The following is a 14368-nucleotide window of genomic DNA, read 5'->3' on the forward strand; positions in this document are numbered from 1 at the left end:
ACTTATCTTAGAAGAAAGATTAAGAAAAGGCAAACCTACGTTTCTAGCATTTGTAGACTTAGAGAAAGCTTTTGACAATGTTGACTGGAATACTCTCTTTCACATTCTAAAGGTGGCAGGGGTAAAATACAGGGAGCGAAAGGCTATTTACAATTTGTACAGAAACCAGATGGCAGTTATGAGAGTCGAGGGGCATGAAAGGGAAGCAGTGGTTGGGAAAGGAGTGAGACAGGGTTGTAGCCTATCCCCGATGTTATTCAATCTGTATATTGAGCAAGCAGTAAAGGAAACAAAAGAAAAATTCAGAGTAGGTATTAAAATTCATGGAGAAGAAGTAAAAACTTTGAGGTTCGCCGATGACATGTAATTCTGTCAGAGACAGCAAAGGACTTGGAAGAGCAGTTGAACGGAATGGACAGTGTCTTGAAAGGAGGATATAAGATGAACATCAACAAGAGCAAAACGAGGATAATGGAATGTAGTCGAATTACGTCGGGTGATGCTGAGGGAATTAGATTAGGAAATGAGACACTTAAAGTAGTAAAGGAGTTTTGCTATTTAGGGAGTAAAATAACTGATGATGGTCGAAGTAGAGAGGATATAAAATGTTGACTGGCAATGGCAAGGAAATCGTTTCTGAAGAAGAGAAATTTGTTAACATCGAGTATAGATTTAAGTGTCAGGAAGTCATTTCTGAAAGTATTTGTATGGAGTGTAGCCATGTATGGAAGTGAAACATGGACGATAACTAGTATGGACAAGAAGAGAATAGAAGCTTTCGAAATGTGGTGCTACAGAAGAATGCTGAAGATAAGGTGGGTAGATCACGTAACTAATGAGGAGGTATTGAATAGGATTGGGGAGAAGAGAAGTTTGTGGCACAACTTGACCAGAAGAAGGGATTGGTTGGTAGGACATGTTCTGAGGCATCAAGGGGTCACAAATTTAGCATTGGAGGGCAGCGTGGAGGGTAAAAATCGTAGAGGGAGACCAAGAGATGAATTCACTAAGCAGATTCAGAAGGATGTAGGTTGCAGTAAGTACTGGGAGATGAAGAAGCTTGCACAGGATAGAGTAGCATGGAGAGCTGCATCAAACCAGTCTCAGGACTGAAGACCACAACAACAACAACAACAACAACAACAGATACGTTTTCTCTTTCAGCTTCTTCATTTGTACGGTCAAGTATTTTCCGTATTAATTCAGGAGTGAAATTTTTTTTATATAATTTGCATATGTTTGTTACTTTCCAAGCACTGGTTATTCCTTAACGTTCATGGACTATGTTACCAAAAATCCCTTTTACTACGTCTCGGAGCTTCTGCGAGACACACACTGCCAGAAATTGTAACATATTTATTTGGAGCCTTACCTGCATGGTTTGTTTCTTCTTCATTGTCCTCCGCTTCTTCACTGGAATCCTTCTTTACTTCTGTATGATCTGACTCAAAATCACTTAAATCTGATAATTTGTTGTCGAGTAACAGTTCCGCAAGAACTTTTGCGTCATTCAAGCCTCTATAACTCATCCTACAAAATCTACTTTACAATAAAGGTGTTGCTCTACTGTGACAAACTGCTAATAGTAATAATGGCATATCTAAAATCAACAATGAAAGCCAAACTCAACAATCAGACGCTCAACAAACCACTGTAAAACTCATGTTCGAGGTTGCCAACTGAATAAAAGAAAGAAAAATGTACGGGCAAATTTTGCCCATGCTTGGTGGTTGTAGGGAAGATGATAAGAATTATGGTTGCGTGGAGTACCAATTCCGGGCAAAATGTGCCCTTGGGCATAAAATTCCTATGTTGTACTTGCAATTATAAAAATTTAACGGTAGAAATGTACAGCATAGTGTATTATGAGATAACAGACAAATAGAAAAAGACCCAAAAACATAGAAGGATATTTGCCATGACATTTTTAAAAAATAAAAATGTACGGGCAATTTTTGCCCGTGCTTCGTGTTTTCTAGGATTAAGTACTTCGTAAAGAAAAGTATGAAAGCAAAGGACATTCTTGCCGTTTTCCAAAATACACTGGGGAACTCTGCTCCTTAATATTCAACTGTTGCCAAATGGACAAATGCATTTAAATTTGGTTGGGAGAGCTTAGATGAAGATCTGCGCAGTGATTGGCCAAGGTGTGTGTCTACTCCAGAAATCATTGCAAAAGTGCTCAAAATAGTCATGGAGGATTGAAAGTGCATGAAATTGCTCACACTATCCACATGTCATCTGAAAGGGTATATCACATTTTAACTGAAGAATTAGAAATGGAAAGAAATTATCTGCTAGATGGGTGCCGCAACTCTCGACTCTGGATCAAAAACGCACGAGAATGGACATAACGAAACAATGTTTGGCCCGTTTTTGGATAAACGAACAAGATTTTTTGCTCTGGTTTGTGACTACAGGTGAAACTTGGGTGCACTACTGTACCCCAGAGATAAATCAACAGTCAAAGCAGTGGAAACATGCTGATTCTCCGCCACCAAAGAAAGCAAAGACTATTCCTTTGGCGAGAAAGGTCATGGCATCAGTGTTCTGGGATGCGAAGGGTATTCTGTTCATAGATTATCTCCCCACTGGGCAAACAGTTACTGGAGAATACTATGCTAACCTCCTGGACAAATTGCAACAAAAGATACGTGAAAAAAAGCCAGGTTTAACAAGGAAGAAAGTCACCTTCCATCAAGACAGTGCATACCCACACACGTCATTGTCATGGCAAAATTACACAAATTAAGGTATGAATTGTTGCCACACCCACCATATTGACCTGATATTGCTCCATCAGACTTCCATCTCATCCCAAAACTGAAAATTTTTCTTGGTGAACAAAGATTCACTTCAAACGAAGAATTGATAGCCGGAGTTAACAACTATTTTGTAGGCCTGGAGGAAACTCATTTTTGAAGTGAAGTGGGAACAAGGCAACGGAACATCGTTGAACTAAGTGCATTAATCTGTAAGGAGACTACATTGAAAAATAAAAAAAAGTTTCAGTGATGTAAGTAATTTTTTTTCCTTATTCCGTTCAGAGAACTTTTGAAATCATCCTCATATGTAATGATTTACGCGCACTTCACTATCTTTCCAATGTCATTGTCATTCGATCAGTGTGTTCTAATTTCTCTACATTTGAACACTATAATATATCTGTTTTTATACATCTAGTCAAATAGACCTCTTCATCTTGCCAGTAAGAGAATAAATCTGATGGTTTGGTACCAAGGTCTTCATAAGATTTCCTGTTTTTATTGGAACTTTGCTCAGGGCAGATGACACTTTAGATACTAGACTGTCTGAACATAGGCAGCATTTTTAAAGCTTCTGATGAGTACCTTAATTTTCAATGATTGTAGATTTTATTTTTATGCTTATATCCCATAATTGATACGTACATGTAGTAATTGTGTTTTTGATGTACCTTTACCGGGAAGCAAAATTTTTAATTCTTATAGTTATGGATGTTTTTGCTAGATGCCACTGTTAATGAATGCTAGGTCCATGATCAGTTTTGTATACAAGTGTGCCTGTGACGAAGCATTACAGTATGATGATTTCAATGGGGAACAGCCTGGCAAAGAACAGTAGTTACAGCATCACGGGTGACCTGGAAGAAATAGGAGTCACAACTACACACACAAATGTGAGTTTTGTGGAGATTCTGCAGTGCTATTACCAGCCCTGGGTTTCTACTGCTGTGAGCCTTGTTAAACTGAGTTGAGGAGGCTGCTGGTGACTGAAATGAAATCTCATATGAGTGCTGTGCATGTTGCTGCGATAGAGGACTGGGGATATCCTGGACATGGTCTTCATCTGAATAGGAGATGGAAAGATTGGTTGGCTGAGCTTCTTTCTGAAAATGATTTTTTTTGGGGGGGGGGGGGGGGGCAACATCACGCTAAGCACTGTGGTTACTGGTGTCAGAGAGGTACCTTCATTAAGTTAGAATTAGGATTCAGACAGTATTTCATCAAAATATTAGTGATTTCAGTCTTTCTCGGCGTATTCCACAGATGAATTCTTCTCAGATTATCAGCCGAGTGGTGCCGTCGTCTTGTTGCGACAAGACGACGCCACCACTCTGTTGATAACCTGAGAAGAATTCATCAAAATATTAGAGGTTTAAGTAATAAGATTGAAGATCTTCATGTATGAAAAATTTAGAGAACTCTGAAAGGATCGACATCTTGTGCCAACCTTAGCCCCACATATCAACAGGAATAGAAAAGTTATGCATAACCCACCATGATTTAGCAACAATGTTTGAAAATGTTGAGAAAGCAAAGGCGTTTGCACTCGCATTTCAAAAGAGAATTCACAAATGACGACAGACAAAGGTTAGTAAAGATTCTTGTGTCTGTTAAAAGATCTAAACCATAAAACTTCCACTGTCATACCTTGGCAAAAGATCTGGCTGATAACCTTAGAAAACTCTGATCCTTTGCAGAATCACTATGTAGGTCTAAGCCTTCCATCCAGTCACTTGTTTACCAGTCTGGTGTGCCATTAGAAGACAGCAAAATGAAAGCCGAAGTTTTAAATTTTGCATTTAAGATATTGTTCACGCAGGAGAATTGTACACACACATCTTTGTTTTGACAGTTGCACGGAGTCCCCATTTGGACAACATAATGATTAGGATTCCTGGCATAAAGAAACAACGTAAGAGTTGGAAAGAAATAAGTCGCCAGTCTGGCTGGAAACCCAATTCAGTTTTATAAAGAATACTCTGCAGCATTGGTAAAAAAACTCAGGACTATGAGTTGGCACTGTTTTAGACAGCATCACATGTTTGAATTTTAGCTTGTCGTTTTCTCACGTGACATAATGTGAACTATGGATGAAGGACTACAGGAAGAATTTGTATTTGAAGATTTCCGAAAAGCATTTGACGCAGTGCCCCAGAGCAAACGGCTAATGAAGGTGTGAGCATATGGAATAGGTTCCACAGGTACGCGAGTGGCTCGAAGACTTTTTAAGTAATAGAATCCCGTATGTTGTTCTCTATTAGCGAGTGTTCATCAGAGACAAGGTTATTGTCAAGAATACCCCAGGAGAATGTGATAGGACCGCTATTATTTTTCATGAGGCCTGTTCAAAAAATTCTGGAGCTTTGTCCACAAAATTTTTCTACACTTACCTTCCTCACAGGTGTCGTAACATGTCCCAACAGTACCGTTGATTAACAATTTGTCGTTGTGGCGAGAATTTATGATGAACTAATCCTTCAAAGGCAAAGAAAACTATCACCGTGGCTTTGACATTTGACATGACCTGATGACCTCGTTTTGGTCTTTGAGAACCTTTCCTTACCCAATGTGAAGATTGAACTTTGGTCTCAGCATCGTAACAATAGACCCACATCCCATCATCACTTATGATTCTCTTTAGGAATGTCTCGTTCTCATTTGCATGATCCAAAAGCTCTTCACAGATTCCAAGGTGAAGGTCTACTGTTCTTTATTCATGAGCTGTGGGACGCGAACTTGAATGGCAACACAATGCAGTTAAAGATGCTGTGTCAGCATTTCATGACATGATCCAAGTGAAATGTTACTTTGTTGTGGAATCTCTCAACGAGTCAGTCTTCGATTGGCACACACAATTTCGTTGATATTCCTAACGTGAGTGTCGTTGGTAGATGTCGAATGATGTCTTGAACGAAGGTCATATTTAATTTTCGTCCGGCCTCTTTAAACCATGTGAACCATTTGTAACACTGAGTACGACTTAAGCACTCATCACCGTTGGCTTATTGCATCATTTGGTGTGTCTGTGTAAAGGTTTACTTGAGCCTAAAGCAAAATTTAATGCAGATGCATTGCTCCTTTAACTCTGCCATCTCAAAATTTGCTACCTGTGCAACTCAGCATTCTACTTAACACAGCACTGAACAATAACTAACAGACCTACAACAGTGAAACTTCACAGTTACACATTAAACACAGGCGTGTGCAGGGATGCCAACCGTATTTCACTCCAACTCACTATTGGCGCAAAATATGAATTTTCCAGAATTTTTTGAATAGACCTCACATATACATAAATTATGTGGCGGACAGGTTGGGCAGCAGTCTGAGGTTGTTTACTGATGATGCCGTGGTGTGTAGGAAGGTGTTGAAGTTCAGTAACTGTAGGATGATACAAGGTGACTCAGAAAAAATCTCTTGTTCATGTAATGAGTGGCAACTAGCTCTAAATGTAGAAAAAACATGAATTAATATGAATGTGTTAGTAAAACAAACCTGTAATTTTAGGGTCAGCATTAGTGATGTCCATCAGAGGACATATCGAACAGGACAGATACCACCCAAATATGTACTGAGGTGACAAAAGTCATGGGATAGCAATGTGCACATATGCATTTGGCGGTAGTGCTATGCACCTAAGATAAAAAGGGTAGAGCATTGGCGAGCTGTCATTTGTACTCAGGTGAATCATGTGAAAAGGTGTCCGACATTATTAATGACCATCCGACTAGGATTAACAGGCTTTGAATATGGAACGATAGTTGTAGCTAGATGCGTGGGACATTCCGTTTCGGATATCGTTAGGGAATTCAATATGCCAAGATTCACAGTGTCAAGAGTGTGCCTAGAACATCAAATCTCAGGCATTACCTCTCACTGCGGATAATGTAGTGGCCAGCGGCCTTCTCTTAAATACCGAGAGCAGTGGCATTTGTGTAGAGTTGTCAGTGCTGACAGACAATAAAATACTGTTTGAAATAACCACAGAAATCATTGTGGGATGTACAATGAATGTACGCATTACGATAGTATGTTGAAATTTGACGTTAGTGGGCTACGGCAACAGCCAGCCAATGTGAGTGTACATGGCCAATGCAAGTATGCCTGCAGCACCTCTCATGGGATTGTGACCATACCGGTTGGACCCTAGATAACTGGAAAACCTCGCCCTGGTCAGTTGAGTCCCTGTTTCAGTTAGTAAGAGCTGACGGTAGGGTTAAAGTATGGTGCAGACCCCACAAAGCCATGGACCCGGGTTGTCCACAAGACACTGTGCAAGCTGGTGGTGGCTCCGTAATGGTGTGGGCTGTAGTCACATGGAATTGATTGGGTCTTCAGTTATGTTTGGCTACTTGCAGCCATTCATGGACTTCATATTCCCAAGTAACAAAGGAATTTTTTATGCATAACAATGCGCTGTGCCACTGGGCGACATTTGTTTGTGACTGGTTTGATTAACATTGTGGACAAATCTATCGAATGATTTGACCCCTCAGATTACCCAACATGAATCTTACCGAACATTTATGGGATGTAATCGAGAGGTCAGTTCATGCACAGAATCCTACGCTGGCTACACTTCCATAATCATGGATGGTTGTAGAGGCAGCATGGGTCTGTATTTCTGTAGGGGACTTCCAATGACTTGGTGAGTCCATGCCACACAGAGTAGCTGCACTGTTCCAGGCGAAAAAAGGTCTGATGTGGTATAAGTGGTATCCCGTGACTTTTAACACCTCCCTGTATACATTTCTGCAAGAGTGTGATGGCTCCTTGAAATTTGTCTTTGTGCGGATGCACTAATATCATCCGAATTCATTGTTGTTGTTGTGGTCTTCAGTCCTGAGACTGGTTTGATGCAGCTCTACATGCTACTCTATCCTGTGCAAGATTCATCTCCCAGTACCTACTGCAACCTACATCCTTCTGAATCTGTTTAGTGTATTTATCTCTTGGTCTCCCTCTACGATTTTTATCCTCCACACTGCCCTCCAATACTAAATTTGTGATCCCTTGATGCCTCGGAACATGTCTTACCAACTGATCCCTTCTTCTAGTAAAGTTGTGCCACAATCTTCTCTTTTCCCCAATCCTATTCAATACCTCCTCATTAGTTATGTGATCTACCCATCTAATCTTCCGAATTCATATGGGGACTAATAATTTGCAAGTAAGGGGTTAGTGGACGAGGGACACTGCATTGCAGCATACAATGAGTTGTAAATTTCAGTTGGTCAGGGGCCACGTGCCGAATGACCAAAGCGGTTAACGCAGCTGCTCATGTGAACTATAAATTTGGGTTTGAGACATAGCCGTCACAAATTTTCAACTTTCACTGTTGCATTACTACACTGCCCTGTCCAGCTGGAAGTCATGAATTCCCAACCATCCCTTCTGTTTATTTCCCATGCTCTATTCCGTATAAATGTATATATATCCTCACTGAGAATTTTTGAACTGCTTATGAGGAATTTGGTTTCCTTAATATGCAATCTGTCAGACAGCAGCAAACAGTTAATAACCTGTGGTGGCTTCAGTGTAGAGTTTCTAAGGTATTATGATAGCAAAAATTATCTGGAAACCTTATTTGGATCCTACAACTTCATCTCAGTTATTAACTTCCCAACACGGATCGATAAAAGCAGTAGGACCCTAATTAATAATGTTTTCTTTGGAGAAACTCAAAGCAAGAAAATAACTGTTAATACTGGAACAGGGGGTCTCTCTGATCATAATGCACAGTTAGTTGTCATAAATAGGATAGATAGTGCCTTACAGTATTGATACTCTTCAGTGGAAATCAGGTAGAATAACTAATAGCTCCGGCAATAATGTTTTCAGAATAATTTACAAGAGATGACCTGGAATGAAACTTATAATGAGCCAAACGCTTACATAAAATTTAATCTGTTCCATGATAATTTGAAATCATTTTTTGAACACAGCTTTCCACATAAGCTAATCAGAAAGGACATTAAACAGCCGTATAAAAGAAAAATCTTTAGAAGGATTAAAGTTTCTTGTGAATGGGAGAAGGAAACGTATCTGTTGGGAAGAACCAGAAGAGGTCTTGCAGTAGTTGCACACTACAAAAACTACTCAAAGTTGCTAAGAAAAGTTATTTAAAAAATCAAGAAACATGCGCAAGATGTCTGACACCAGTAATTTCGATAATAAGATTAAGGCTGTAATATGGAATGTGGTGAAACGAGAGACAGGACAACGAGCCGCACAACTGGATAACATTACTATTTAATTGAATGGAAGGTCTATAAATGAAGAGTCACAGATATATTTAATAATCATTTCTCAAATAAGGTAGAAAGTATAGAGACAAATGGTTAAAAAAGAAATCAAGGTAGTATACTGGAAAAAGCTACTCTCAAAAAATTTAATCATATGTATGTATCACAAACTTCTCCTTCTGAAATTTAAAAAAATTATATATTCCCTCAAAAATAAAAGCTTATCTGTATTTGAAGGTGTTTCCAATAGAGTACTAAAAATTTGTTTCCAAATAATAGCCCCAGACGTATCTAAAATATGTATTGTGCCACTAACTCAAGACTTTTCCAGGGAGACTGAAATACGCCTTTGTTAAACCCATCTTTAAGAAAGGTAATAGATGAGATATCAATAACTACTGACCTGTTTCACTCCCTTACTTCATTTTTCAAAATTTTTGAGGAGATGACTCACCTGAGCAACAATAGTATCCTCAGCAAACCACAGTTTGAATTTTAGAAGAGTTGCTCTACAGAAAATGCAATTTTACAGTTCCCTCACCAGATTTTACAAGCATTAAATGACAAAATAGCACTGGTTGGTATTTCCTGTGACCTATGTAAGTAACTTGACTATGTGGATCACAATATTTGAAATAAACAAGAGTTTTTTCATGGGATTGGTGGTATAGCTGACTAATGGATATATCATACATAACTAAAAGAATGCAGGAAGTTGTGCTAAGTAATTCAACCAGTGTAGTCCACAGACATTATGCTGACTGGTAATAAATCACGTATGGGGTTCACAAAGGCTTAATCTTCAATCCACTATTGTTCCTCATATATGTACACAATCTTCTGTCTAATATACAACAGGCAGGATTAGTTCTTTTTCGCGTATGACCCAAGTATTGTAATGGTAATCAATGTTCTTAAAAGCATAGTTGAATGGTTTTCTGCTAATGATGTTGCCCTCAATTTTTTAAAAAACAAACCACAGCATATTCACTTCTGCACATCTAGGGGTACTACACCAGTGATAAAAATCATGCGTAGTAAGAAAATAATACATAGCATGGAAACTTCAAAACTCTTAGGTCTCCATGTTGATGAGAATTTCAATTGGAAAAAACACATTTTGGAACTCCTACAACAATTTAGTGAAGCCACATTTGCACTTAGAACCATTGCAGATCTCGAGGAGAGACATATCCGTAAGTTGACATTTTGCATATTTTCATTTATTGATGATGTATGGAATAATGTTCTGGGGTTACTCATCTTTCAAAAAGAAAGTCTTTATTGCTCAAAAACATGCTACAAGAATAATATGTGGAGCTCACTCACAATTATGTTGCAGATATCTATTTAAGGAGTTTGACATGCTGATTACTGCTCCACATGATATTTATTACCTCAGGAAGTTTGTTGAAAATAATTCACTGCAGTTCGAAAGTAACAGTGATGTATGTAATTACAATACCAGAAGTCTTTACTCCACATTAAGGTTGTCTTTACCAGAAAAAGAGTGGTACAATGCTGTAACTAAAATTTTTGATAACTTACCCAGTGATATAAAATGTCTCACAGAAAAAAAGAGTCTATTTTAAAACAAATTGAAAAGTTTCTGCTTGACAATTCCTTGCAGTCCCTAATAAATTATTATTATTATTATTATTATTATTATTATTATTATTATTATTATTAAAATAACTAACAAATGTTCAGCATGTAATCATGTTTACAAATTAATATATGATGTTAATGTAAAGAGGCTTGTTCCACATCATTATGATTTGTTGTGCTAATGGTCCATGGAACATGAAACTCACTCACTGTATATCAAGAGGTTGTGAGTGCCATATGTGTGACCTGCAGATGGCTGAAATGGACAATCATATCATGGGGTGACTGTTGCTTTTTAATATAGTCTCAGAAAAAGTAAACTTCGCCAAAAATTAAATTCCCTAACAGTAGCAAAAGGTCCTTTATGCTGGTAGGTGGATTGCTGGCAACTTGGCAATGAACAGGAATGTGTGCCTGTAGACATTACTTACACACACACACACACACACACACACACACACACACACGTCACAGTGTCATTGTTTCATGTAAGGTGCAGGAGTTGCCACTATAGACATTAACAGACTGATGAACCTCCTTACATTGTTGAATACCTACACATTATAGTGAATTATGTATTTGAAATGTGAAATGATTAAAGGTAAACTTGCAGAAACCATAGTTGGAACTAGTAGAGTTCTCAGAACTGATAATGATTTGTTGTGGATAGGCTAACACTTTTTTATACTTAGATATGTTGAATACATTTGCCTACTTTTGTAAGCAGTAATTTGTCATTGTATTACCGGTAAGTGATTTTTTTTATTCTTTTCTTTGTAGGGAGAACTTGCCAATACTCTTACCCATGGTGGTAGATCACTGTCAGCAGACATTGCTGACTGGAATCCCTTTGAAGATCCTGCACCTTTCAATCAGCTCACAGAAGATCATATATTTGGCGCAGAATTTGACAAAATCAGAAGAGGATCGCAGAGTAGTACGTTTCCTACTTTTTTATTGTGTGCTAGTCTTGCAAGGTATAAATTATTTCTATGCAATGATTTCTCATTGTGCCAATACTGTTGATAAGTTTGATTTGGGGAAAATGTTTGTTTATTTAAGAGAACTAGGGCAAATTTAGACAAACAACATATTTCAGTCAAAGTAACATGAATAACATTTTGTTTACTGCAGAGTAACAAGCAGAAAAAGGTCAGAAGGAACATTAAACAACTCATGAGGAACAGGATACCACTAGATAGATAACATTCATTACTTCACAAACTGTATTTTATCTATAGCAGACGTGTAAGCAGATTCTCAAAAAGAAAAAGAAAATTAAAAAAAAATTAGTTATTGAAATATGCAGTTGCTGACTCTTAAAGTTAAGACAAATACTAGAGCTCAGTCAGAGATAGCCAGGATTCTCTCTGTGGACTATTGTGACACGATTGTTTTCCACAGTTCCCCTTCCCCGTTCCTATGCCCATGTACAGCTACTTCCAAATAATATTAAGTTGTAACTGTTCGCCAAAAGGAAAATGGAATCCTCCTGTTAACATAAGGAGAAGTGAACCCTCTTTAGAGATTGAAAATTTATGTGGGACTAGGACTATAACAAAATATGTGTGTCTGCTTTCTATGTATTGTCTTCCACTACGAAGCCCACCTGTGCATTGTCGATGGACAGACTAAATCTTAAAAATCATTAGACCTGAGAACATTTGCAAACATGAAACAGGCACTAACAGATACAGAGTCCAAGACTAAATTTAGTCTTAGATCCTTTCAGAATCAAAATAGGAATACGACAAGGAGATAGACTGCCTCTGTAACTTTTCAACTGTGTCCTGGAGAAAGTGATACAAGAATGGCACAAACAAAAACCAGTCCTCAAAATTAACCACTCACTCACTTTAGACAGGGGCGAGTTATCTATAAATTGCCTACAATTTGCACGCGGTTAAGCAATATTAACTCATGGCAGTTCATCAGCCCAAAAGCAGATTGAACACATGAATGAAACTGCAGAAAAAGTTGGTCTCCACATATCTTTTGAAAAGGCAGAGTACATGATTTGCAACAAATGAGCACCAAAATTCATAGACAAAATCAAACAATGACCAAAATTTAAATATCTTGGTGAAATCATTCAGGAAAATGGAATCGAAACTGCATACCAACCTACCCTAAATATCTACAATAAGAAATGTACTCGAAACATTCAAAACTAAGACATTACAGTGCAGTAATTAAACCAGAATGCCTCTGTGCATCAGAAACATTAATTTTGAAGAGGGAAACAGACATTGACAACACTGAGGGGAAGTCACACAAATTCATAAGAAAATTTGAAGATTCAAAACTTGTAGACAAGCAGTATTGCCTTAGAACGATTAGGAAATTCGAAAATTTTCACCGTGTCATTTGAAAATGCAGGTTAAGATTGTACGGACACATTAAAAGAGTTAACCTAGACAGACATACGAAACAAATAGTCAATTTTTGTGACAGCACCAGTGAAGCAAAAACTGACACGATGAAAAGGGATGGCGAGATCAAAACTTGATTTGAAATTGGCAGCAGTTACTTCAGAAAATGTCCAGAACTACAAAATATTCAGATCCAGATATCACAAATGGCAAGCTGATTAAGAGGAAATTACCAAAGTAGTAGACTGGAACAACAAGAACTGAAGAGAGAAAGCCAGCCCACAGGAAGAGAATGAGACAAATTGGCACACAGACGAGGGTATACTCCCAAATCTAAGTGCTTATTCACAAATAATAAATAACTAGTGGTACAGGTGCTCTATGACAACAGACTGAACCTATCTTTTATTGGGCCCTATTTTTTTATCGGGTTGGAAATACCTGTGACTGGACCGTGTTGGAAGGCAGTGGACGGATGTATGGTGACAGATCTTGCAGCTGGTCTGACCGTCAGGGAATGACCTGTGGAGTGCAGGATTGAAGTAGGAGTGGAATAGGAATGGACAGGGCTGTTAAGTAGATTGGGTGAGCCGCAGAAAACTACTTTGGGGGCTGTGGGTAGGATATCTCTCATCTTAGGGCACAGTGAGAGATGATCAAAGCCCTTGTGGAGGATATGTTTGAACTTTTCTGGGCCAACTTGATACTGGGTGATCAGAGTAGTGGTGGTCAGTGGCTGTTTACGGCTGTACTGGCATCATAGGTGCAGGTGCCATGGGGGATTTGTTTATGGGTGAGCTAGATATGGTATTGTCTGTCAGTAAAGCCTCTGATGACGATGTCGGTATATTTCGACGACTCCTGCTTCCCACTGCAGATGCGGCATCCACAGATGGTGAGGCTGTAAGGAAGAGGCTTTCAGACATAAAACAGATGGCAGCTGTCAAAGTGGAGGTACTATTGTTCATTGATGTACTCGATATGGACAGACGTATTTTGAAGCCATCTGAGAGGTGGAGGTCGACACATAGGAAGGTGGCTCCGTGAGATAGAAAGGACCAGGTGAAGTGGATCTGAGAATAGGTGTGGAAGTTAAGGTGGAAAAAACAAAAGTTGTCCTTGCTGTGTATCCGGATTGTGAATATGTCATCAGTGAATCTGGAACATGCGAGAGGTTTTAGGTGTTGACTTGTTAGGAAGAATATCTCCAAATGACCCATAAGTAAGTTGACATAGGATGGTGCCATGTGAATACCTATGACAGGACCACAGATTTGTTAGTAAATTTGGCCTTCAAATATGAAATAATTATGGTTGGATGGGATGATTTAAGGAAGAAGTAGTGCATTTAGTATTAGGACGACGTCCAGAAATGTGT

The 14368-nt window shown here is 38.6% G+C and overlaps 1 protein-coding gene across 1 annotated transcript in view; it reads left to right on the forward strand.

Moving 5' to 3' along the window:
• The window catches only part of LOC124620131, a 250344-nt gene that overhangs the window by 120620 nt on the left and 115356 nt on the right, over positions 1–14368 (forward strand). The window contains exon 12 of the mRNA XM_047146805.1: positions 11399–11555. Coding sequence (XP_047002761.1) covers positions 11399–11555 — 157 coding nt within the window. The remainder of the gene's footprint in view (positions 1–11398; positions 11556–14368) is intronic.

This window comes from Schistocerca americana, chromosome 1 (assembly GCF_021461395.2).
Source record: "Schistocerca americana isolate TAMUIC-IGC-003095 chromosome 1, iqSchAmer2.1, whole genome shotgun sequence".
NCBI lineage: Eukaryota > Metazoa > Arthropoda > Insecta > Orthoptera > Acrididae > Schistocerca > Schistocerca americana.